The sequence below is a fragment of the Marmota flaviventris genome, chromosome 16 (assembly GCF_047511675.1).
Source record: "Marmota flaviventris isolate mMarFla1 chromosome 16, mMarFla1.hap1, whole genome shotgun sequence".
Classification (NCBI taxonomy): Eukaryota; Metazoa; Chordata; class Mammalia; order Rodentia; family Sciuridae; genus Marmota; species Marmota flaviventris.
Window position 1 is genome coordinate 35,500,471 of NC_092513.1, and position 27,384 is coordinate 35,527,854.

The window sequence follows — 27,384 nt, forward strand, 5'->3', positions numbered from 1 at the left end:
TAACCGATGTGATTCTGCAATCTGTATTTGGGGTAAAATTGGGAGTTCATAACCAACTTGAATCTAATGTATGAAATATGATATGTCAAGAGCTTTGTAATGTTTTGAACAACCAATAAAAATAAATAAATAAATAAAATAAAAAATAGGTCTGGGATGTGGCTCAGTGGCCAAGTGCCCCAGTATTCTTCTGCTCCCCCACTCGCCCAAAAAGATACTGAGAACCTTTAGTAAACCATAGTCTCAAGGCTGTTTAAAGATACATTAAGATTGGCAGATGAAGTATCAGTTACTAAGCATTCAAAATACTCTAAGGTCCACTGTAATAGTAGTATTAGATCAAAGAATAATAATTGTAACAGCTAAATGTATACATAGAGTTTACTATATGACAAGAATATTCTAAGTACTTTGTACTTACTATTCCATTTCACTTTCACAACAATGCAGTTAAGGTATTATTCCTGTTTTACATTGAAGGTACATAGCCTTCACAGGGTTACAGCAGTTAAACAGCAGAATCAGGACCTAATATAGGTTCCATAGTCTGTGCTCTTAAACATTATACTATCCTATTTTTTAGGCTACAAAAAAAATTCTCTTCAGTCCTTTAGCAACATTAAAAGGGATCTTTAAAGGTATATATATAACTCAGGCAGTCACAGGGAATTACAGGTAACATTTAAAAAAAAAAAAAAGAAACAATGATTCTTGGCATTTGTGCAACTACTTAAGTAAGTCACTACAATTACTTCAGGTAGCCAAGACTAACCAAAAGATTCCTAAAACTAATTCTGGAAATAGTAAGAATCAAAGGTGGAGAAGGATTTCCTAATAGGAAAGAGGATGTGAAAATAAAATGAGTTTGCTTTTGAGTGTGTTCAATTTAAGATGCCAGCAAGACATTCATGTAGAAATGTCCAAGCAGGAAATTGGAAAGGTGGAAATTTCAAGTCAGTATGGTTTTTAAAAGATAATGTGTGGTATTATGGATGATGTTTAAATTTTTATTTCCTTTATACCTTTCTGTGTTTAAATTTTTTCTTTAATAACTCTAGATTATAGCAAAAATTTTTTTAAAAGATAATTTTTTAAAAAATCAGCTAGAAATTTTTTTTTAAATACCATTTTCCCCATTATGTCAGGGAGAGAACTTTTTATTTATTTGTGTGATGCTGGCATTTGAACCCAAGACCTCACGGATGACAGGCAAGTAGTTTACCACTGAGCTACATCCTCAGTGCCAAGCTAAGATTTATTAAAAATTTGCAGTTGATTTAAATTTAGATTGGCATTTAAAAGTATAAGAATCAGAAACATAATAGTGTAGAGAAAAAAAGTTTGAAGAGTGTATAGGGCCAAGGGGCTGGGGTTATAGCTCAATATAGCTCAGTTGGTAGAATGCTTGCCTTGCATGCACAAGGCCCTGGGTTCAATCCCCAGCACCACAAAAAAAGAGAGAGAGAGAGAGAGAATAGGATCAATCAATCAATTGATCAATTGTGCAGTGCTAACAGTTGAAAAAGTCAAACAGATTGGGGAAAGAAGGCACTGGATTTGGCAATAGAGAAATTGCTGATAACCTATGAAAACATATTTAACCAGTGGTGCAGTGAGTGAAAGATCAAACAAGAGAAACTCCTGCACATAGACGAAAACTTTAGTCACTGTGTTATACAGCAAAAACTTGAAAACACAAATGTCTTACCATCTAGAGAACAACCAAACACTGACATATCTATACAATGGAATTATATATGTACTGGTTGTGATGCTACTGACTTTGGTCTTTAAACAAAAACTTCCATGTTCTGTTTTGAAATTCTGAAGTTGGGACTTTAGAAACCTCTTTTCTCCTTGGTCACTTGGCTCTCTGATAAATTCTGCTGCTACCACTAAATGGAGACCAGATGTTGTTAGAGGAAGAAAAGACATATCCCTTCCTATTTGTTTCCTAGTACTGTCAGTGTCAGCCCTGAGTTACTTACAGAACAGCTGATTTTAGTTTCTAATTTTTATCGGCCCCTGCAGAACTGGCCTTTATCAGATCTCCTGAGGGATAGCAGAAGCAGTCATCCTGGTGCTCCATCATCAAAAATCCAAGTTCCAGCATAAGGGGCCCTTCCCCCAAGTTTCTAAGTCTTAATAATTTCAACTTGTTCTGCCTGTTCACCCAACCTTGGAGATTGGTGGTTGTTTCTTGTAGCTATTACTTTCATGATGCCTTAATATTCCCTTTTGGACTTTTGGTTTTCTAGCACATACTTAACAACTCTTTACATTAAATATTCTCAGTTAAAATAACTGAATAAGCCTTATTAGTGAAAAGAAATAAAACATAACTACATACAACAAAAAAAATCCCATGATCACCTTTAAAAGCTTAAAACCAAGCTTGAAAAGAATCAAATTAATTCCACATAATACTGTTCCAAAATAAAGCTAAAGATTATTTCTAGAAATACAAAAATACGCAACAAGGTAAAATTCATACTGTCTGATGACATCCAATAAAAAAAAAAATCAGGCAGGCAAAGAGGTGGGAAAATATAAGCCATAATTAAGAGAAAAAGTATTCAATTAAAATCTACCTATAAATAACATGGGTGATAAAACTGGTAGACAAAAACAGCAAAAATTAGTTTAACAATATTCTGTATGTTCGAGAAGCCAGAAGAATGACTGAACATGTTAAGTAGAGACGTGAGAGTTAGAAATAAAAATAAAAGACCCAATCTGAACTTCTAGAGATAAAAATTAAATTGTTGCATATGAAAAATGCACTGAATGAAATCAGTGGCTAATTAGACACTGCAGAAGAAAAATGGTTGATGAATTTGAAGACACAGGAATAGGAATACAAATCATCCTAAGATAGAGAACAACAAAAAGAAAAAAAGAGCAAGGGACCTCAGAGTTGTGAAATAATTCAAGCTTAAGTGAGGTCATCAAAAGAGAAAAGGAGGGGCTATGAAAATATCTGAAGAAACAACAGCTGAAAAGTTCCTGATTTGATGAAAACTATAAACCTATAGACCCCAAAAGTTTAATAAAACCCATTCAAAAGTGGTATTTAGAAAACTATTCCAAGGCATACTAAAACTAAATTGTTCAAAATGAGTGACAGAGAAAATCTTCAATGCAGCCAGAATTTACACATTTACACAAACACACACACACAAACACACACACACACACACACACACACGAAGAATAAAATAGGGATGACAGTGGATTTCCCAAAAACAGTGCAAGACAAGCAACAATGCAATTTTTATTTTTTTTGGAACGTGAAAAAAAAATTTATGTGCTCATTTCTAGCATTTGAAGTACTCCTCGATGACTTCCTTGGCTTGAGATTCTTTGCCATAGTCCTTAACAACTACACAACTGAAACCAACCACTTTACGGGGTTTGCCCTCTCACAATTTTTCAGAGGCCTACCCATTCTCTTAGTTTCTGGTTGTCATCGACCTTAATTACATTGATTTGGTGCTTAGCACAAAAGGCCTCCACCAATTTGACATACATAGGCTCATTACAGTTGGCTGCAAGCACACAGAGATGGGCCTGGCCCATAATTCCTCTCAAAGTCCAGATGTTTCTGCAACAAACATCAGCTTCATGTTTCATTAATTTAGCATAATGCTTGATTTGCTAACTGCTACAAATGAGGCTCAGGATTCTCAAGACAACGAGAATAGAGCCACAACCCATTTAAACACACACAAAAAAATGTCGACTGAGCATTCTATAATCAGTAAAAAACATCTTTCAAAAATGAAAGCAAAATACTCTCTAGGTGTACAAAAGCTGAAAAAAATTCATTTCCAGTGTCCTCACTATACTGTTAAAGAAGTCCTTTATCCTGAAAGAAAATATGAAATGAAAACTTAAGACATATACAAAAGGATAAAAATACCAAAAATAATAACAACACGGGTAGAGTTAAAAAAACTGGTTTGATTTTTTAGATCTCTTTAAAAGACAACTGAAAAAGAATCCAAACTGAAAAGTAATATGTAATGCTATCTCTATTCACAGATGGCATGATCTTTTATGTAGAAAATTATAAGGAATTTACCAAAAAAAAAAGTTAGCAAGGCTATAGGATACCAGATCAATTCATAAAAATAAACTATTTCTATATACTAACAGTGGACTTAAAAAGAAATTAAGAAAACAGTTCCACACACAATAGCATTAAAATGTATGAAATACTTGACGATTCTGTAATTCCTATGAAAATACATGGGACCCAAAATAGCTGAAACAATCTTTCAAGAACAACAAATTTGGAGGACTCCCCAATTCCAAAACTTCCTGCAAGGCTAGACTAATGAAGACAGAACTGGCATACATAAAAAACATAAATCAAAGGAACAAAAAAAGGAGTCCAGAAAATAACCCTTATATTTATGGTCAACAGATTTTTGACAGGATGCCAAGACAATTAAAAGGAAAACGACAATCTTTTTCACAAATGGTTTGAGACAACTGGATGTCCACATGCCAAAAAATTAAGCTAGGTTAATACCTCACACCATACACAACATTTAATTCAAATGGAACAAAGATTAATAAGACTGAGAGCTAATGCTATAAAACAAAAGAAAATTTAACCATAAATCTTGTGACCTTAGATTGGACAATAATTTCTTGGATCTGACACCAAAGCAAGGGAAACAAAAGAAAGCACTAGAAAAATTGAACTTTATCACAATTAAAACCACCAAAAAAAAAAAAAAAAAAACCTGCATAGAATGGGAGAAAATACTAGCAAATTGTATATCTAACAAGGGACTAAGAAATGGAATCTAAAAAGAATTTTCATAACTCAACAATAAAAAGACAATTTGATTAAAATACATCTGACAAGATATTTGTCTGAAAAAGATATAGACATGGCCAAGAAGCACATAAAAAGATACTCCATCATTAATCATTAGGGAAATTAAATTAAAATCACAATGTACTACCACTTCACAAGCACTAGGGTTGCTATCATCAAAAAGATGGACATAAACAGTGAGAATGTGGAGAGTTGGAGGCCACACACAGTGCTGGTAGTAATTGTACAATGATGTAGCCACTTTGGAAAATAGTTTGGCATTTTGTCAAAAGGTTAAACATATAATTACCATACAGCCTAGAAATTCTAACTATATTCCCAAGAAAGCTGAAAACATATTTCCACAAAAAAAATTGTATATGAATGTTCATGGCATAATTACTCACAACAGCCCAAAAGTGAAATATCACAAGTCTCTTAACTGATGAATAAGCAAAATGTTTTCATCCATAAAAAGAAATTAAATAATGATAAGCAATAAATATAGATGAACTCTGAAATCACAATCACAGTTAAATCCTGTAGAGTACTAAACATAATCATGAGTAACAAACTAGATATTAAAAATGTCTTTAAGAATATAAATTAAAGATTGCAAAATTTTCTCTATAAAGAGTCTGATAAATGTTTTTGGCTTGTTTATTTATTTATTTATTTGTTTTTGATTTTTTATTTGTTTTAATTAGTTATACATGACGGTAGAATACACTTATATACTTTGATATATCATACATAGATGGGATATAATTTCTCATTTTTCTGATTATATATATTGTAGAATCACATTGGTCATACAGTCACATACATACATAAAATAATAATGTCTGTTTCATTCTACTATCTTTCTTATCCCCACATCCCCTGCCTTCCCCTCCTTTCACTTCTCTCTAACTAATCTAAGGTAATGCTATTCTTTTTTTTTTTTTTTGCATTACAATTCTTAATACATGTTTTTGGCTTGTTGTCATGCAGTCTCTAGCTATAGATAATATGGAAAAGAAAAAGCATGGGTAATCTCAAAAAAAAAAAAAAAAAAAAACAGGCAGCAGGAGGATTTGATCCAAAAGATATAGATTCCAAAGCCTGACTTGAACTCTGCTTGAGAGAAAATATAACAAAAACTAAAGTAAAATAAAGAAATCAGAGAGGACTTGCACCAAAAGAAAGTGCACATGCAAAGACAAAGATGAGAAGAAATCGATAACAGGGCTATGAAAAGTGAGAATCTTTATGATATTATTTTCTAAGTAAATGTAATGATAATAATGCTGGTGAAATTTCCTTAATAAAGTGTCATTATTATATAATGGTTTATCCATCAACAGATAAACAAGAACAAAACTCATAAATGATATCCAATTTAAAAAAAATCTTGTTAATCTGATTCATTAATGCCATACAGATCAGAATGTAGATTGTTTGAGACATAAGATACTATATTTTCCTAGCTAAGCCTTAAAGTTTGTCCAGATATTTTGGAACAAACCTTTGAATTATATAGATATTTCATATTCATAGTCAGCATTTTCAAAGGTCCTAGAAGTTTCTGTATCTTTTGAGAATGTTTGCAGATCACCTAAAGTTATTTTAAAGGCTCTTCTACCCATAATGGCAAGTACTTATTTTTAAAAAATGAATAATAAGAAAAAGTAAAAATTAAAATAAAAATTAGGATACTCACCTGTTCATTTACTGAATCTCCTGCAGCTTTTAAAGATTTCACAGAGACTGAAGCGTCAGCCACTCTGAAAGTCTTATTACCTCTAACATCAGCTTTTGGACTTATCAACTTGTGTCTTGATTTGGTATTTCCTTCTGTAGAAATTCCTAAGGATTTTCATTAAACAAGATTTTGAAATTATATTTTCTCATTCTCTTAAACCCTCCCTTCATAAACCTCTCCCTTAGTATCCTCTACTTTATGGGAGCTTATAGGAAAAACTTTATAAATTTCTTTTAAAGTTCTCTTAATATTCAATGAATCATGAAAAGGTGATATTTTAGAGAAATACTTTAAAAAGCCATTGGAAACGTTTTTAAAAGGTGTCGTGAACAGTCGTAAACCTTAAAACCAATAAAGTACAACATACCATAAATAACTTAAGAGAAATCAAAGATAGTTTTCACCAAATTAGGATGCCTTCAATGATTCCATTTTACTACTTCTCTATTAGCCACCAATAAACTTTAGAGAGTCTCTTAATATCCCTATATCAAGAAGTTTCCACACTTTTCAAAACATTAAATTTAGGCCATTTTTCATTTTAGAAATTTTCAAAGAATCTCTTACTTCATAATATGTGAAATAGTTTACAAGTTCATTAAAAGTTGATTTGCCCAACCACTGCCCAAGATGAATCAGTATTTTAAACCTCAATAGGGTCTGGTCAAATACACAAAAATAACTTGAATTTTTGAATTTGTTGTGAAGTAACAATTTTAGATTTAGAATTTGAAGGACTGTCCTGCATTCAAGAAGGATTTCTTGATGTTTTATATTCTCCTAACACTTAAGAAGCAAAGGAGGTTTCCCAAATTTGAACATAGAAAGTCATACCTGGAACATATACTACTGATTGTTCTTCGTCAGAAACTATGAAGGAAGACATAAAGGAAAATACTATAAAAGATTATATCAGGGGCTGGGCTATACCTCAGTTGGCAGAGTGCTTGCCTTGCATGCACAAGGCCTTGGATTTAATCCCCAGCACCATAAAAAAAAAGTAAGATTATATCAATATCCAAATGTTGTGCCTACATGTCTGTTATCAATTCTTCATCTCTTTTGACTGGGGAATTTACAACTAACTTCTAAAAACAAAACTAAACTAAATTACTTTAACCCAAGCAATTGAATTAAATGTAGCAAAATAATATTCTTTAAAAATTCATCTTTATATAGTCACATACAAATTGTTTCATACAAATTCTGAAGGCTTTATTCCATGAAACTTATATCTAATCTTATTTCCAAATAGGATATCTTATAATATATGTTCTGCTATTAGATTTCTTTCCATTCGTGCTCCAGTTTGCCCATTATTGAGAAACTGACAAGTTATTTTAGAATAAAGAATATAAATAATTTCAAGACAGGCTCTAGCTTTGAAGAACAAACACTGTTTGGCAAGTCAATTGAGCAAACACAAAGGCAACATTTATTTTTCTGCAGTATATTCATGAAATGTCCCATGAAGCCCTGCTACTGAAACTGAAAGAAATTTAAGACCAATAAATAAGTAAATAAATAAATATTTTAAATTTCAAAAGAAGAAATTTAGAAAGGGTAAAATCATAATGTTGCTATAGAAAGAGAGCCAACATAAGCTTTTTTTCTAGAAACAAAGTCCTATTCAGAACCCTATCCAGCGAGGTCTACATTTTGGTAATCTTCTGTTACACTTCCACAAAAGAAGCCTAGAAACAATTTTCTTTTCAAACAATCTAGAAAATTCCAAAGTTTTCTGTTCTTTTGTACAATGTTTTCAAAGATTTCTGGATAAAAGCAATTATTAACTGTAGGCTTCTGGAAAAGGCTAGAGTGGATGTAACACATTCAAAAAGTCAATTAGCTGAGCAATTTTATCAACCCTTGTAATAGAGTCTAGTCTTTCCAGGGAACACTGACTGGAAATGCCTAGAATCCTATAAAAATACTAGGAATGCTAGATGGTGTTTACTGTTTGCCAGCTGGATTCTCACAGATCTCGGCATTAGCACATGTACTATCATCATAGGTTTCAGATTTGTGCTAATAATGAGTGCCCCTAAATTTTCAATTTCCTCAAACATCAGGGATGGAGCTTAGATTTTAGGAGACATATAAGGCAAGTAAACCAAAAAGTTAGAACCTCCACTCCAAAGAAACTGTCAGCAACTAGTGTGAGAGCAGAAAGAACATTTCTAAATTTACTGATATCCAATCTAAAAATAACCTTAAAAAATGAAATTGTACAGGCTTCTCAATAACAAACATTATTCATATTTTTTATATTCCTTAGGACAAGCACAGGGCCTTGTAAGCACAGCAGGCGCTCAATCTATGTTTATTTGCTATTTGAATTGTACTTAGAAAAGAGATCTGATGGGGGGGGGGGGGGCGGTGATTCATGACAGTGATGCTAGACCTCTATAAATGGCTGTACTTTTAAGTAGAAGGGTACAGTAATGAAGAATTTCAGTTTTCTCCAAAGATGACCTATGGAAAGACTAACATAACTCAGTCTTAGAAAACATAACTCAACACTTCCCTACATCACTTATGAAGGAGCCTGCTCACAATTGGAAGAGATCAGCCCCTGGACCCCACTGAATTTCAACTTGATTTGGAAACGCAAGTATTTCTTACTTTGTTTTCTCTCCTCAAACTTGACAACTTTACCCATCCTTAGTGTCAGCTAATAACTTTGCCTCCTATTTCTTAAAACAAAACAGAACCAATTTCCCCAGGCTTCCATCAGCATATCTACTGACCTTTCCTGTATCTGTGCCCATAGACTCTGCTTTCTCTTTTTGCTACAGATGAACAGTTCTTGCTCCTATCTAATACCAACATACCATTATACAAATTTTTTTACCAAAGGGTATTGCTCCTGATATTATCCCTTTCTTTCTCCTGACTCAATTATTTTTCCTATTAAACTGTCTACATTAGCATGGAAACATGTAAAAACTTTTTCCAGAAAAAAAAACCCTCTTCTCCAACCACTACACCAACTTTGCTCCCCTTCATAGCAAAACTTCTCAAGAGACATTTACTGTCTCCAACTCCTCTCTTCCCAGTCTTAAACCTACATCAATCCAGCTTTTGACTCCATCAACCCAATACAACTACTTTTGATAGTTACAATGTTCTGTATTGTTAAAAATCCATTAATCAATTCTGTTAATATTATTTGACATAGAAAACACTCTCCTTAAAATACGTTTTTGTTTAGCTTTAAAGACACCACATATTCATAATTTTTCTCCTACTTTTCTAACAATTCCTGCTTAGTCGTCTTATTAGACTCCTAACCTATAAACCTTGGAGTGACCCAAGGCCCAGTTTTTCCTACATCTTCTTTTTCTCTTGGTGACCTCATTCAGTTCTCAGGTCTTTAAACACCATAAATAAGTTGACTTTGACCAAAGTAATTTTTAACAGGAGCCTATCCCCTAAACCTGACATTGCTCCTTTTGATTATAAAAGATATCTAAAATTCAAATGTCCAAAACTTAAGTCCTAATCTTCATCTCAAAAGTTGCTATTCCAAAGCCTTCCCTTCTCAATGAGGCAATTCCATTCTTCCAGCTGCCCCCAACAAAAACAAGGAGTTATTCTTGATTCTTCTCATAGCTCACATTTAGAAAATTCTGTTGGTGCTTCAAATTATACTCTAGCCCCTCCTAGTCCCTATCACTTCTCACCAATAATATCACCTTGATCCTAGCCACCTTTTCCTCTCCCCAGGATTATTACAATTACTTCTTAACTGCTTTCCCATGTTTCTATGCATAACTCCTTAACTGTCATTATTTAGTGCTGGTAAAGAACATTTTAAAATCATTCATATTAAACATCCAAGTATTTACAAGGGCCATGCTCAAGATCTTATCTCTCACCCTATCACCTCATTTGGGACCAGTTTTCCCTTCATTTATTCCTGGTTTCCTTACATTTGTCAATGAGCTATGCAAGTTCCTACCTCAAGAGTTTTTGCATTGATTTCTTCTATCCAGATAGCTCTTTCCCAATATTTTCATGATTTCCTACCTTACTGTGTTTAGGACTTTGGTCATATGCCACCTTCTGACTGAGGCTTTTACTTCCTAAACCACATAGGTACTTAAAATGGCAAAACTCTTTCTTCCTATAACCCATCTACCTCCCCCTTCCAGCTTTATTTGCCTCCAAAATACCTATAATTATTAGACATAAAACATGTTACTTATTCATGGCCTTATCTCACTTAAATATAAGCAACAAGAGGGAGATGATTTCCCCAAACATAAAAGAAGCCTCTGGGTCCCAGTAAGCCATCTATGAAAGAATGAAACTGACATTTAATTTTATGACACAAGAACTTTCAGTGTTCTTCCTCTATCTCATTCAAAATATGTGAACAAGGGCTGGGGCTCTAGCTCAGTGGTAGAGCACCTGACCCTCACATGTGAGGCACTGGGTTTGATTCTCAGCACCGCATAAAAAATAAATAAATAAAGATATTGAAAAAATATGTAAACAAAACTTATTACTTCTAACTATATCCATACAAAATTTTTTAAATACAAAAAACCTTCTAAGTTAATTTGACTTCAACAATATTTGAAAATGCTTTCAAATAAAATATTTGAAAATGCTTTCATCCACACTATTCTTTCTAGTAATATGTAATCTTATCTTCATCTCATTATCTTATTATTCAGGATTTACCCACAAGTATATACTTTAAGGAGAAGTCGAAGAGGCATAATATATACCAAATGCATATTGAACCTGCTATTGCGTTCTCCGTGCCACCTTATTTCTACTTTGATTACTTTAGAAACATCTCAATGTGACAAGAATTAGCAAGTTGTAAAGCATTTTTAGTGCTGGTACCAATTTATTTAAATGCCCCCAAATTAAAAGAGTAATTAGAATCCACAGGCAGAAGGGTTAGAAAGAAGCATCTTGGGCTGGGGTTGTGGCTCAGCAGTATAGAGCTCACCTAGCACATGTGAGGCCCTGGGTTTGATCCTTAGCCCCACATAAAAGTAAAAATAAATAAAGGTATTGTGTTTAACTATAACTAAAAAATAATATATATATTAAAAAAGAAAGGAAGAAGCATCTCTATTCTAGATATCCAGTGTAGGAAATAAGTGTATAGTGCTACCCACTCTAATCTTCTCAGTTGTAATCACCAGCAACAAATGTATATGTAATTATTATTGACCACAGAGACCTGAGCTTGTATATTATCTTTACATTCACATAAAGGTTTTGCCTATTTTTATTTGAGAACTCAATAGCAGAGATTATAGCTACTGAAATGTTCTTGACAAGGTCCCTTGCAGTTCATATTTGTTAATATCAAATCATTAATATAATTAATGATAATCCACTTAAGTGCATGTAAGTAATCAAATTTAGATACTGCAAAAACACTAACTGCTTCTAACATTACCAGAAACTATTACAAAGGAGGAAAGCAATTTACAACTGAACCAACATTTTCCTGGAAGATTTAACTCATAAAATGTCAATGTGGCATACTCATCATTTACACTTACTACGACATGAGGCCTCTGTATGACATACTTTGTGCAAAACACCACTACTGAATCACATTGTGTAGGAGATGCGTAACTCACAGCAGCAGTTTTTAAATGTGGTAATGATCTGTCCTCATGATGGAAACTTCTAGAATTGACAAATCTCTCAGTCAGATTTCTCTAATTGCTTTTCAAAACAATTAGAGAGCATTGAAAATCTTTTCTTCAATGGTATTAAAAGAATTTGAGATCATAGTTACATACTATTTGACCCTTTTCTATTGAAAATTCTACTTCTAAGGCTCTGGGTTAGTCTGGGCAATCAACAATGTAACTGAAAAGAAATCAAAAATCAACCCATAGGAATAAACAAAATGATTCATATCTATCATTATGCTTCTCAATTCTCAGTAACAAAATGATATCTGGCACTGCTTTTATGCCCCATGATGATTTGAAATGAAAATATCTGAGGCTGGATGTTAACTGGTCATCAGAGGGATTGGGCTGGGGAAACAAGTGATGCTAGTAACCTTGCAATTCCTTTCCAACATCTGAATTTCTACAGAATGTCATCCTATTTTTCCCATACAATTTCAGTTCCTCAACATCACTGAGTAGATGAGTATTTTATATTAAATTTCAGAGTGAAAATATAAGACATAGGGTGTATTTGTGACTTTTCTATATGAAATAGAGTGACATCTATATAAATGAGAACAGAGCTGCTAAATCCAAGAGCATACGTCATTCCACACACTTGATAATTAACTTAGTCCCACTGCAATCAATTGTCATTCCACCCCCAACCACTTATTCTATATCAGAACAATACCATTGATTGTTATAATGAGATAAGAATCTCCTGTCTCTCAAAATCCTTTCAATACAGAGGCAGTGCTTCATAAGGAAAGGTTCATTCCAATTTCTGGACTTCCTAATTCAGCCCAGTTGTCCCCCATGCACATATTCTCTTCTCATCCCTACTGACAGTTAAAGTGCACTTTCATCCACAGTGTATGTACATGATTTCATTTGATTCTTACCAACCTATCAGAGACAAGTGGTAATTTTGTTTAGTAATTGCATAATACTAAACACCCAGCAGCAAAGAATGCAAAAATAGTCCTCTCTTCATATGAAACTCTAATCCTAGTAACTCAATAAGGAGAACTGGTAATACAATTTTGTAAATTTCACTGGGAGCTAAGTAGAATGTCTAAAGAGTGATTCCGCCAAAGGTAACAGCAATATCTCAACGCCAACCCCAATCCTCGAAAACAGACAAAAAGACTTGCCTCTGCAGGTAACCAATAACACTGATTGCATTTCTTCTCCCAGGTAATGCGCCTCTAAGGAACTAAAAGTAAATTACCAGGAGGAAAGCTCAGGTTACAACAGTCTACCTAACCCAGGGGGAAAATAGCCCTGTCAAGCAAACATCACGGATATTGAACTGGGACTACTACCACGGTGATGGAAGGCTCCAAACAATCGCACAATTTCAAGCCCTGCCCTTGGTGACCCGCGATCTACTTGTAAATCACCTTCTAGGCACCTGATTTTGTAATCAGCACCACCAGAACACATCTCTGTGAAACCAAGCCCTACACCTACAGCCTCAATTCGAAAATGTAACATCACTGAAAGGCCCTTAAAGTCCGACAAAGTCTTGACTTGAGCCTAACAGCATAGACCATGGGCAATTCTAAATCAAGACAAAAATCTCCCTGCCCGGCCAGCAACTGCCCGTGTCCAGCTCACATCCACTCTTCCTCAACCATAAGCCTACACTCTGTCCGCCTGGGTTACACAGGGAGGGTCGGTGGACGGAGCCTCCGGGACCCAGGCTGGGCCAAGACTAGGCCATCTTTCAAAGCTCACCACCAAGGAGGGCAGGGAACCATCGGTGCAGTGTCGCACACCTGGAATTCCTGTCTGGTGACACCTAAGACCCAAGCGAGAGGGAGCCCGGCACCTAGACTGAGGCCGGACAGCGCGTCTCCGCCTCCGGGTTAGATCGCGCTTTCCCTGGCCACCCAGAGTCCCACGCGACAGCTCGCCCCTCGGCCGGGGGAGGGCGCCGGCGCCCCCTGCCAGCCGGGCAAAAGGATACAGTCGCGGCTCCAGAACGCCGCGGCGCCCGGGCGGGAGGGGCCCGCCACGTCCGCCATCTTGAAACAACCGCCACTCGGGGCGTTGCGCCGAGGCCGCCACGCCCCGGCCCCCAGTCTCAGTCCCCATTGGACGCACGGCGCAGAGGCCTGTCCCCGCTTGCGCGGCCGGCTGCGGCGGGGCAAGAGGGTCAGGGCGAATGGGAGGCGGGGTCCGAGTGGTGAGGAGTGGAGCGCAGCGCCGGGCCGCGGGAACGAGCGCCGGGAGGAACTACTGTGGCCCGACCAGTTCGGGCCGCCCATCTCCTCTCCGCCGCGCTCTCAGGCGCCGAGAACTACAGCTCCCGGCATGCCGTGAACTGCATGGCCGAGGCGCCGAGGCGGGGTCCGGCCCTCCTTCGGCCCGCCCCGCTTTCCTCACCGGCCTCAGGCGCTGTCTCCGCCGCGCGCTGAGCCGGGACGCGAGCCATGGAGGAGGCGTCGCCCTCGCTGCTGAGTTGCAGTAAGCCGCACCTGGAGAAGTTGACACTGGGCATCACCCGCATCCTAGGTGAGGGGACCGAGAGCCAGGGGAAGTCGAGTCTGGGACGAGGGGGCTTGGAGAAGAAAAGAGGTGGAGAGGTGATGTGTGGGGTGGACGGCACGACGCTAGACCCTGCGTACGAGCAGGCTTCGCTGCTCTGACATCGGTGGTTGAGGGAAAGAGAGAGACCCGGGTGCGTGACCTGGCCCGGTAAGAGTTTGCGGGGAGTGTTCCCAGAAAGAGCTGGGAAGCCGGAAATTCCCCCCCTCCCCGCCCACTTCCAGAGCCTGAAAGACCCGCCAAGAAGCGCAAAGGGAAGACAGTAAGCACCTGGCATTTGGGGGGCCGGGTCTCCCAAGAGGCATTCTTAGCCAAGGTGGTATCCTTGAAACCCAAGCCTTTCTCTGGTACCAGAGTGAGCTGGGGGAATGATGCAGCCAACCTCCCTAAGAAAGCATCAACCGCCAAGCTCCTCCTTGTGCTGCACCTAAAGTGTCAGAAAGGAGTCAAAGCTTGTGCCGCTGGATGGGTTACAGTTTTTCTTTAATTCAGCGTTTATTTAGTAACCACCCCTGATGGGCTAGGGATATAGCTCGGTGGTAGCACCTAGTAAGTGCAAAGTCTGGATTCAGTCACCACTAACACACACACAATAGGAACCACTACTGTCAGATGCTGGGGTTAGTGATGAAAAACTGAACAGTAGCATGAAACGAGGTCAGTAACCTATCACTGCTCAGAAGTAGCACAGAGGAGGTGATTGGCTTTTGGGGGAAATTAAAGAACATGTCCCAGAGATGATGCTGTATTTTCATTGATAAATAAGAGTTAGCCCCACTACCAAGGAGGAGAAAGGCTGTCTTAAGCAGACTGAAAAGCGTGCCTCAGTGCCTTCCCATCACAATTATAATATACTTGAAATTTCTCTACTGTGTCCCACAAGTCCCTGTAGGATCTGCTCTCATCTGTTAGTTTTCACTGCTTTGGCCACAGGGTGGCCATATTAAGGCTATGACTTTAAACACACTAAACTTGCTTCTGCTTTAAACTCTTTGCAATTTGTTTGGCCTTCCACCTGGAATTATTTTCCTCTGAATGTTTCCCTCACAACATTCAGATTTCTGATGAAATTATTATTATGCCAGAGAAGCCATCCCTGAATATAGTTGTAACAACATCCATCCTTCCTGCTCTTTCCTTAACTTACTTTAAAAAAAAATGGGCACCACATCACTAATTGAAATTATGAATGTAATAAATTTTTTAATTTGTCTTTTTATAGAAGTCCAAGGTTTATCTTAGGAATGTGCAGTTTAAGATATGAAAATCAATTAATATAATTTGTTAATAGAATAAAAGAGAACCAATACAGTCATTTCAATTGATGCAGAAAAAGCACATGATAAAATCCAACACCCTTTCTTTTTTTTTTAACCCTTATTTTATTTATTTGTTTATTTTTATATGGTACTGAGGCTTAAACCCAGTGCCTTGCATGTGCTAGGCGAGCACTCTACTGCTGAGCCACAACCCCAGCACCCCCAACATCCTTTCTTGATTTTAAAAAGAAAAAAAAAAAAACTAAAAATACAATGGATTAGAGATAGAACTTCTTCATGCTGATAAAGGGCATCTGTAGAAAGTCCACAGCTAGCATCATGCTGAAAGCCTGACAGCTTTCCCCCTTCAGATCAAGAACAACAACAAAAAAGTCAGAGGTCCCCAAGTCCACACCAAATTTGATGTTCCCTGGGAGTATTATAAGACAGGGAAGATTGTCATACTCAGGGATATGATTTATTACAGAAAAGGGATATAAAGCAAAATCAGCAAAGAGAACGATAATTGTAGGGATGTCAAGTAAACCAGGTGTGAAGCCACATCGAATGTACTTAATTTTTCCAGCAACATGTTGTTGTAGTATATCTGAAATGTGTATCAGGAATGCTTACCTGAGGCTAGGAGTCCAGAACTTTTATTGAAAATCAGTCATCTAGGTACCTTTCACCTACCAAGCACCAAAATTCCAGACTCTCTAAGGAAAAACAGGTGTTCAGCATAAACCATATTGTTTGCAATAATACTTTAGATATGGCACATCATTCTTATCAGAAAATGATGAAAACCCTCCTTAGATTCAGTTTTCTAGCCAACTCAGGGTAATTTTACAAGAATTTCAGTCTTAGGCCTATTATATTTGGTCTTTTCTCAATAACAAGAATTCTCCTCTTACCCACTCGTACACATTGTATTAGAGGTTCTATTCAGGGTAAGTAGGCAGAAAAATGAAATAAAATCAGAAATAAAGATTTCTCCACTTACAGATGATACATTCTTATATATAGAAAACCCTAAGGAATACATAAAAGTGGGGGGACCCTATTGTGTTAGCTTTTTACTGCTGTGACCAAAATACCTGATAAGAACAAAGAGGAAAAGTTTATTTGGGACTCAGTTTCTGAGGTTCAGTTCATCGTCAGCTGACTCCATTGCTCTAGGCCTAAGGTGAAGCAGAACATCATGGCAGAAGGGTGTGGCAGAACAAAGCTGCTCAGCTCATGGCAGCCAAGAAACAGAAGTGCAAGAAAGGGCCAGAAACTAATATAATCCCCAAGGGCACATCCCCCAGTGACCTAATCTTCAGGCCTTGACACCCACCCAACCCCTGCTTACCACCCAGTAATCCATTCAAATTATTCATCAAATGGATTAATTTACTGATGAGATTATAGCCCTTATGATTCAATTATTGCTTAAAAGCCCCACCTGAACCTTGCTAGGGAAGAACTGGGAAATTAATTTGGTTACTATTCACAAAGCCTCTTATATCTTTGTCTGGCTTTGTGGCCAGAATTCTTAAATCATGTAAGTGACAGCTTCCTCTGACCTGTGCATATTCACCTGCCTTGGAAAGTCTCTTTTCCAAGCCCAAATTCTTCGTATCTGTCAAGGTTCTTAGTTGCAGGCCATAGAATACACTCTGGCTAGAATAAGAAACAATATACACTTTAGCTAGTTAAGGCTAGAAAGGTATCAATTAAGGGGCAGTAACTTAAAAAAAATTGGGAGACCTGAAGCAGACTCTACAATGAGAACTTTACTGCAAATAAAGAAAAAAAAAGGTGTTAAGTAGTAATACCTGAAGTACCTGCAGTTAATGTAATAAAGAAGCTTAGTGTTTAAAAAGTTATGTTGCTGCTGATGCCATCATTGCAATACCCAACCCGATGAGATCAAAATACCTCTGAAATTATGCTTGTGAGAAGGTCTCCTCTCTGCATTTGCCTTCTACATCACCTGCTTATCCCTTTTCCAAACTTATGGGAATTTTGTTTGTCTGAGGAATCCTAAATGCAGTGGAATCTGGGAAATGCAGTTTTTAGCTGTCCAATCTCTAAAATACAGGTGTGCACACTAGGAGGAAGCAGAAGTAGGTGTTCATTGAACCAGTCTGCAGTAACTTCCACATCATCCTTCAAGGGCCAGATGAGCTGTGCATTATTTCTGACATCTTCCTTTCACTTGTTCAGTCTTCATCAACCTCCCTCTGCATTCAACTCCTGTGGTCCTTGGGGTCATTATCACCTATTTTAACACATAATTATATAATCTTGAAGTTTTCACTTTTGTTGCATATTTGTCTTGTTTAACTAGCAGTGAGTTTCTCGTTAATTCTTAATATCTGGTAGTAATTTCACCAAGTTAAGGATATAACAAATCCTTGTTAAATACTCCAGAGATTGTTGACTTGGATTGTTTTCTACTGGGAAGTATGTTACACTGTGAAGTAGTGTTGCAGGGTGACAAACCGCCCCAAAACATATCGACTTGAAACAAATTACTAACATTCCTAGTTCTTGGATTGACTGGGTTTAGCTGGGATACTTCATTTAGGGTTGCTCAAGTGTTTGCAGGTCTATGCAACTGGGATTGAAATTATCTGATGGCTTTTGAACTAACATGTCTGGTTTCCTTAGTGTTCCTCAATATGACCTGTCTCTCCAGAGAGTAGATTGAATTTGAATATGATGACTCAGGATTCAAAGGAAAAGGGAAACCGCCAGTCTTCTTAAAGTTTAAGTCCAAAGTTGGCACAGCATGTCTTCACCGTGTTCTATTGTTCAAAGCAGTTACATGTCAACTCCAAATTTAAGGAGGTGGAGAAACAGACTTCACCTCACAATGGAGAAAGGAAGGAAGGAATTGATAGCACCCAATGTAGGAATAAACTACCACAAAGTTTAAAAAGTGAATAATTTTATGTGTCCACTTGCATCCTTGGACACCAGACCTTTGGATATATATTGAAGAGTGGAATAACTGGGTCAAATGGTGGTACTATTCCAACCATTTGGAGGAATCTCTATACTGCTTTCCAGAGTGGTTGCACCAATTTAGAGCCCCACCAGTAGTGTATACCTTTTCCTCCACATCCTTGGATTTTATGATGCATAGAAAGCGTATAATCAGAGGTCATCACTATGCAAACATCCAGGTTGTTGGCAAAGAGTTCTATATTCTGTCCTACTGCCCATGAAGTGTTAGGTTATTAAGACTGATGAAAGCTAGATTCTGAAGTTGTATAGGATAATTTCTATAGAGCTGTGCTAAGGAACATGTAGCACCTTTTGCACGTAAACTTTTGCACTCTTCTTAACTAGACATACTTGGGAGAGACCTGGCTATGTGGCTTAAACTCTCAGCCTCAATATACTTATCTAAAATGTTAATAATAACATTTATTATTCAGTGCCCAGTGGGACCACCCTTGAAGGGATGGATACACAGACTCTTTCATCCCCACCAGTCAGGCACATGGCAAAGATTCATCCATGCCTAATGGCTTGAAGCTCAATCTTTTCCCACTATAGCACAATGCTTCCAGTGTCTTAGAATACTGAACGGGGGCAGGAAAAAAGTGTTTAATTATATGTATGAAACATTTTACTTTTCTAAAGCATTCTCACTCCTACTTTCCCTACAAGGGAAATAGTAGTATTCTATCTTACTGAAGGCAAAGAGAAGTGAGGACTCATCTCAGGCCATACAATTACTAAATGAATAAAGAAAGACCAGAGAATAGGCAGAATCCAGAATTTTTAGTTGGGCTGTTACTGCATCCTATAATTTTCTGACAACTTGGAGAAAACATTGTATTATATATATATATATAATTTATTTTTCAATAAACATGACAGTAGAGTGTATTTTGACATGTTATACCTTCATGAAGTATAACGTATTCTAATTAGGAGCCAATTATTGTGGTTGTACATATATGGAGTTTCCTTGGTCATGTATTCCTATAGGAACAAGGAAAGTTATGTCTATTTTGTTCTACTGTCTTTCCTATTCCCATCATTCCCCTCTGTCTAATCCACTGAATTTCTGTTCTCCCTCCCCCCCTTGTTGTGTTAGCATCCACATATCAGAGAATACATTCAGCCTTTGGTTTGGGGGCATTGGCTTATTTCACTTAGCATGATAGTCTCCAAATCCATCTATTTACCATCAGAAGTCAAAGTCATTTCTTTTTATGGATTAGTAATATTTTGTGTATATATACCACATTTTCTTGATCTGTTCATCTGTTGAAGGGCACTAGGTTGGTTGTATAGCTTAGCTATTTTGACTTGAGTTGCTATAAACATTGATGTGGCTGTGTCACTATAATATACTGATTTTAAGACCTTTGGATATATACTGAAGAGTGGAATAACTGGGTCAAATGGTAGTTCTATTTCAAGTTTTTTGAGGAATCTCTATACTGCTTTCCAGAGTGGTTGCACCAATTTACAGCCCCACCAGCATTGTATACCTTTTCCTCCACATCCTTGGAGGAAACTTTTATGATGCATAGAAAGCGTATAATCATAGAACCAGTGAACCACATAAAACTAAATTAGAAGTCTGCCATATTCCTAGAAATTTTAAAAACTAATTTCAGTTTTTAAATTCTTGTATAAAGTATTTCTAGAGCTTCAAAGTAAACAACCAATATCATTTAAAAATAGTATATTATCAAGTACAAACATGTAGCACTGAACCTACAGAAGATGGAATAGAGTATCAGGAAAATCAGAGATGACTATGAGCTGTAGTAATCTGTAGTAATGGTTTTATGGAGGAGGTGGAACTTGACTGTGGCTTTAAAATATGAGTAGGATTTGGGTAGATGAAGAGAGAGAGAAACACATTTGGGTATGTGCATCAGGAAAGGGGGATAGCATATTTAGAAAGGAGTACAGGTTTCACTGTGGAGATGTTGGAGGGATAAAAGCAATGAGTGAACTAACTGACACTGTCCAAGCAGAGGATTTGAACTTGGGAAGAAAGATAAAAATCAAGCATAATAAGGCCCCTATCTTCCAGACCAGAGGAAGAACTGAACAAAATTGGATAGGAAACAAGCCTAGGTATGGGCACGGTTTTCTGGTGGTATGCTGGGACAGAGCAGGAAGAGATTTTGTGGCTGTGGTTTCATCAAGGCTTACAGTGACCATGATATAAAATAGAGTGGTGACAGTAGGAATAATCTATGCAGAATCACACAGAAAAAGTGGATCATTTTCTAGGGCTGCTATACAAATGATCACACTGACATATAATAACAAAGTCATTCTCCCACAGTTCTGGAGGCCTAGAATCTAAATTATGGTGTTAGCAGGGACCATGCTCATTTTGAGACCTGTTAGGGATAGATCCTGCCTTTATCTCTTCATGAGAATTTGGCAGTTTTTGTCTTAGTTTTTGTCAGTCCAGTCTTCCATCATCATATCATGATCTGGAATCTGAGGTACTATTCTTTATTCCTTACTCTAGCATAACAACACTAATTAAATCTGCAATAAGCCTATTTCCAAATAAGGTCATATTCTGAGGTACTGAGGTCAGGACTTCAACATATCTTTTTGGTGGAGAATTTAAACCATAAAACCTTTTCTTTTTCTCTTTCTTTTTTTTTGGGGGGATACTGGGGATTAAACACAGAGGAATTTAATCACTGAGCTATATCCTCAGCTCTTTTTTATTTTAAAACAGGGTCTTACTAAGTTACTTAGGGCCTTGCTAAGTTGCTAAGACTAACCTTGAACTTGTAATACTCCTGCTTCAGCATCCTAAGTCACTGGGGTTACAGGCATACTCCAGTATGCCTAGCATAAACCGTAAAAGCTTTTATGACAGATTTTTATGTCTTAGACTAAGGACTTCAAAATGTTAAGACTGGGAGCTGATGTTGTGGCTCAGTGGTAGAGTGATTTCCTAGCATGTGGGAGGCCCTGGCTTCGATCTTCAGCACCATATATAAATAATAAAATAAAGGTCTTGTGTTCAACTACAACTAAAAAAAAGTAATTAAGGGCTAGGATTGTGGCTCAGCAGTAGAGCGCTCGCCTAGCATGGGCGCGACCCGGGTTCAATTCTCAGTACCACATAAAAATAAAGGCATTGTGTTGTGTCCATCTACCAAAAAAAAAAAAAAAAAGTTTCTCTCTCTCTCTCTCTAAAAAAAAAAAAATCTTAAGACTGGGTGACCATAGAACAAGTGAAGAATGTGGGAGGAGATATTGAATATGTTTTATTCCCAGATGACTTCTCTTTTATCTCAGAGTAATAAAGCACAGCTCCACAGACCATATTATTTGGAGATCTTTTCCAGCATTGAGGAAAGACATGACTTATTTTGTTCCCAGTATATTTCTAGACAAAAATACATTTCTCATAATGTTAGCTTAGCTTCTAAGCCCTGAAACTCATAGAGTAGAATATCATGTTCAGGATGAGTTTTATTTAGAAGAAAAGTTAGCAAGTTTTGCATCTTATAAAAGTTAATGAGGGACTGGGGTTGTGGCTCAGTGGCAGAGCACTTGCCTAACATGTGTGAGGTACTAGGTTTGATTCTCAGCACCACATATCAATAAAAAAATAAAGGTCCATTGACAACTAAAAAAAATATTTAAAAAATACTTGATGAGGTACTACTATTCCTTATTTCTTTTCACCATTTCATAAGTGTATATATATATATATATATATATTTAGCTCACTGAGAAATTTGGTGTTAAATCACTAGAAAAAGATCTTTTTTCTCTTTTCAACAAGTTAAATAAGTAGTGATTGAATGTGGAGTATATTCTGTTGGTGTTCTTTCCACCCGGTAGACTGTACCATTATCTTAGGTTACAAGACTGAGTGTCCAGCCATTTCTTTACTTTTGTCAAAGGGGATATAAATGCTCATTAGAGGGACCAGATGGTTCTAGGACAGCCATCAACAATCAACTTATAGTGTAGAAATGTGAGAATAGGCCAATTGCAACTTTACAGAGGTACTAAAGGCTTGTAGTGACCATGATGTTCTTTTTCTTCCTCCAGAATCTTCCCCAGGTGTGACAGAAGTGACCATCTTAGAAAAGGCACCTGCTGAACGTCATATGATTTCTTCATGGGAACAAGTAAGTGTTGTTTGTGGCATCCTCATCTCCCAACAAAGAGAAGTCAACTTACATGCCCCTGAGAAGGAAACATTAGGGCAGGAAACTTATTTCTACATCAGCCACAGTTGCCTTTCATTATGGAATGGCCACTTTCCCTGCATGAAGTATGTCTCCCCCTTTCCCACCCCCTCAGCCTTGGTAAACCTCTGAAGGCAGTGGATATTGGAAATTATGTACAACTACACTGAAAATCCAACAAGGATAGGAAAAGAAACATATTACTAAGTATCAGGCCAGAATATAGTTAAATGTCCTAAATAACTACTAATCAGATCCATAGCTAGTGCTTTCCAATTTTCCTCTGGTCTTTCATTTATTCAATAAAACTTTAAAGCTCCAAAAATGATTCAGGTGTGGTGCTTGCTATTGAACCCGGGGATTCAGTGGTAATTTTTTTAAAAGTCATTGTTCTTCCTCTTGATCTTACTAAGACACAGTATAAATTGTTACAAGCATAATTACAAAGTAGACAGAGTACTGTGAAATACAGATGAAGGGAGAATTTTCCGGACCCTGACCTTGTCTGGAGGTTGAAAAAAGGTTTTCCCAAAGCAGCTATGAGAAGTTGTTAACCAGGCAGATGGGACCTGGGAAGAAGGGGCTTTCGATATGTCCCAGAGCTTTGAGATGGAAAGGATTACATGAAACATAAAAATGGAGCACAGGAGAGCAAGATCATAAGGACCAGGACATTTAGGATTTTTGTTTTTTATCTCGAGAGCAAAGAGTAGCCAATGAAATGTTTAAAGTAAGAAACTGAGAAGGTCAGTTTTCTGCTTTGGAAAGATTTGAATAGCTGTAGAGTAGCAAATAGATCTGACTGGCACTGGTGGCTAAGAAATAACCCTGTGATTTAATAAGTATCTGCTAACACATATCATCTAAGTTATTCTCTATGAAATGACTTATAACCCCACAAAGTAGTCATGGTATCTTCATTTTGTAGATGAAGAGACTGAAGCTCAAAGAGGTTAAAGAAATTGTTTTGGGTCCCACAATTACCAAGTGACAGAGCCAGAATTCGAGCTCAGAATTGCCTTCCTCTAAACACATACCCTCTCTCCTATGCATGGCTGTCTCTCTAATAGAAGACAACACTAGGTATCTTGCCCTCAGCAGCCAGGCAGCCCTTGGCTGTGTGTTTAGTCCTGCCAGCATGATCTGCTCCCACACTGAGCCAGCAGCAGCTTTTCTGGAAGCTCAGTAACTGGTAGTTGAGGTTTTTCTCCAGGACTTCAGCTCAGCAGCACCTCAATTTTTCTGAGGGCTCTCTCAGCTCCCACCTCCATTTCAATTCACAGCTGATAATAGAAAAAGGGAATTTCATATAGTGTCTATTTGTTGAACTCCTTTTTTAAAAATTTAATTGACAAATAATTTTATGTATTTATGGGGTTTGATGTGGTATTTCAAATATTTCAATGTGTGTGTGTATATATACATATGTATACATTATATATATGGAAGCATGATCCAGTCAGGCTAATTAGAATTTCCCTCATCTCAGATATTTTTAGCATTTATTTGTTGTGAGAATATTTAAAATCCTTTCTTAGATTTTGAAATATACATTTTAAACTGTAGTCACTGTGCTGTGCAGTGGAACCAGAATTTGTTCATTCTAACCATTAACCAATGTTTCCTCTTTCCCCTTCCACACCCCCAACCTCAGGGAACCACCATTCTACTCTACTTCTAAGAGTTTGCCTTTTCTAGATTCCACTGTAAGTGAAATCATACCATATTCGTTTCTCTGTAGCTGACTTATTTTACTTTATTACTAAAATGTTCATACTATCCAAAGCAATTTACAGATTAATGTAATCTCTATCAAAATTTCCATGTCATTCATCAGAAATAGAAAAAACAATCCTAAGACTCATGTCAAACCACAAAAGACCGGAGATAACCAAAGCAATCTTGACCAAAATGAATAAAACTGGAGGTATCACACTGGGATTTCAAAATATGTCACAAAGCTAGAGTAATCAAAACAACATGGTACTAGCATACAAACAGACATTGGAGCAAATGTTGAACCAGCTGATCCTGTCAGACCTGTGTGGGAGGGTGAGAGAACAAAGTGGAACACCATTAAGGCTAAGACATATTATTCCACTTACTTAATGAAGCAATTTCTAAAGGGTTTTTTTTCCCCCTTGTTTCTTGTACTATATATTCCCCAGAACTCTTTAAGGAGAAGACTATCCATTTGTCCTGGCTTTACCAGTTATAATATAGTTTACTCATTTGGAGCATACCTTCCATAACTAATTCCCAGGGCTATTGTCTGCAGTGGATCTCATTGAAATATGGTCAGCCTCCTGGACAGTGCACCATTTTGGGGTTCCCTGTTCAGCTTGGAATGACACCTAGAGAATGCAGTTACAGAGCTGGATGAATAGCCATTACAGGTCAGAAAGGAAAAAGAGATTTTTAAAGTAACTAAGATAGATAATGGCACATTCTCCTTAGACATACTCAGTAGGAAGATTTTTGTGAAAGTACCTTGAATCATAAAATACATTATTTACAATTTTCCTTTGAATCCTTTACTTAAAATAAAAGTACAAATATGCTAATTAAGGAGTACAAACCATATTAGTATCAGTAATGTAAAAATATTTTTTCACTTGTGCTTGGAGGGTCTGGGCTTTTGAAGGCCTGTGGGTTGCTTGAAAGTTAACAATCAAATGTAGAAGATAGAATTTGAAGTGTGTACCTTGGTTTTAAGATGCTGTTTTTATGTCATGATAAACAAAACATTGGTCACCATAAAAAAAAAAAAATGGAAAAAACAAAAAAAGGATTAAAACAACGAAAAGTCCTCTAGGATGTTACCACATAGACATACTAGTCAGCATATTTTGATTTTGTGTGTGGGTAGAAGTACACAATGCCAGTGGTCCCTGGAGTCTTTGAAATGTATGTCAGATGTGTTAGGTACATGCATGTTTCTGGGAAGAGAATTTCTCAGATTCTCAAAAGCATAAAAATGTTTTTAAATAAATTTTTTCAGTCAGAATGGGGCAATATACTACATACTATTTTGTACCTACTTTTGTCTATTAAGCAATAGAGAACAGAAGTTTTGAGCTGGTTGGGAGTTCCCCCTTTCTTCACTCAAAAGGTTACTGAAGAGCCTGTTTCCATAGGAGCATGCTTGGTAGAGCCACCCCTGACTTGTGCCTGCTTCCAGAAGTGCCTGTGCCAGAGAACAGCTGGATCTACTTCTCTAGTGAACTGATCTACAGACCTCCATGCTTGGAGACACCCCAACTAGGGAATAGCTTTCATATGGTATACTCAGTGTTCACAACTACATAAATAGCTAGAAAAGGTCCTCCATGAAGAGGCTCCCTGCCACTGCCCCTGCCCCTGCCCCTTTGGAAGCTCTCTTGGAAGCTAATTGGAAATATGACATAGCAGAAAAGTTATGGAGGCACTGTGGTGTGAGGAGAACAGCTTGGAGTAGAAGTCTAATGCCAGCTCTGGGCCCTTGACTAAGTACTATAACTTCTCTGGGTGACTTTATCATGTGTATAATAGGTGGTCTGAAAGCAGTGTTCCTGGAGGACACATCCAGCTATAATCTAATATATTGTGACTTTGTGATACAGATCCAAGAAGAAAGATTGAAAACTAAAACCTCAATGACCAAATACCTACTGCAGATCCTAAGAAAAAGTAAATAGCCTCTTCCCATTTTAATATATTTCACACTTTCTGTCTTTGAAAAGCAGTTTCCATCTGCCTGGCTTTATGCAGTTATATATGATTCACGTTCACTGTGCCTGCTGCCTGCCTTGTGTAAATGTTGGTATTTAGTAAGACCTAATGTCTTTACTGAGCTTTTCATCTTTCAGGCACAGTGAAAGCATGTGCCTCTTAATACTCACAGCATCTTGGTGCCAGGAAAATCCTATTGTTGTTATTATTAAGCATTTCAGTGATATTGCATAGTTGCTGAGTGTTTTATGATTCTTGATGGATTAGATTCTCCAATCCCCAGATAAAAATTCGATGTACTGATGGCAAAACTATGGCTCACAGAGACCAAATGATTTGGCAGAATATCCTTTTTCTTTTCAGCCTCACTTTTTCTACAGTATATATACAGAGTGCAAGTGCATCCCTGTACCAGTTAACTATCCTCTCT

General features: G+C 37.2%; 2 protein-coding genes across 6 annotated transcripts in view; one reads left to right on the forward strand and one right to left on the reverse strand.

Moving 5' to 3' along the window:
- Kiaa1328 (KIAA1328 ortholog) overlaps positions 1-14,290 on the reverse strand; it is a 274,232-nt gene extending 259,942 nt beyond the window's left edge. For 2 of the 3 annotated variants that reach the window (XM_071602797.1, XM_027935755.2), the window contains exons 1-3: positions 14,208-14,290; positions 7,410-7,445; positions 6,534-6,679 (exon numbers count right to left, since the gene is read on the reverse strand). In XM_071602797.1, the coding sequence (XP_071458898.1) occupies positions 6,534-6,679; positions 7,410-7,445; positions 14,208-14,265 (240 nt within the window). In that variant the 5' untranslated portion in view covers positions 14,266-14,290. The remainder of the gene's footprint in view (positions 1-6,533; positions 6,680-7,409; positions 7,446-14,207) is intronic. The other variant, XM_071602799.1, reaches the window with a different exon arrangement.
- Positions 14,291-14,632: 342 nt separating this feature from the next.
- Positions 14,633-27,384, forward strand: part of Tpgs2 (tubulin polyglutamylase complex subunit 2) — a 34,775-nt gene continuing 22,023 nt past the window's right edge. For all 3 annotated transcript variants that reach the window (XM_027935732.2, XM_027935733.2, XM_027935735.2), the window contains exons 1-2: positions 14,633-14,755; positions 23,104-23,183. In XM_027935732.2, coding sequence (XP_027791533.1) covers positions 14,674-14,755; positions 23,104-23,183 — 162 coding nt within the window. In that variant the 5' untranslated portion in view covers positions 14,633-14,673. The remainder of the gene's footprint in view (positions 14,756-23,103; positions 23,184-27,384) is intronic.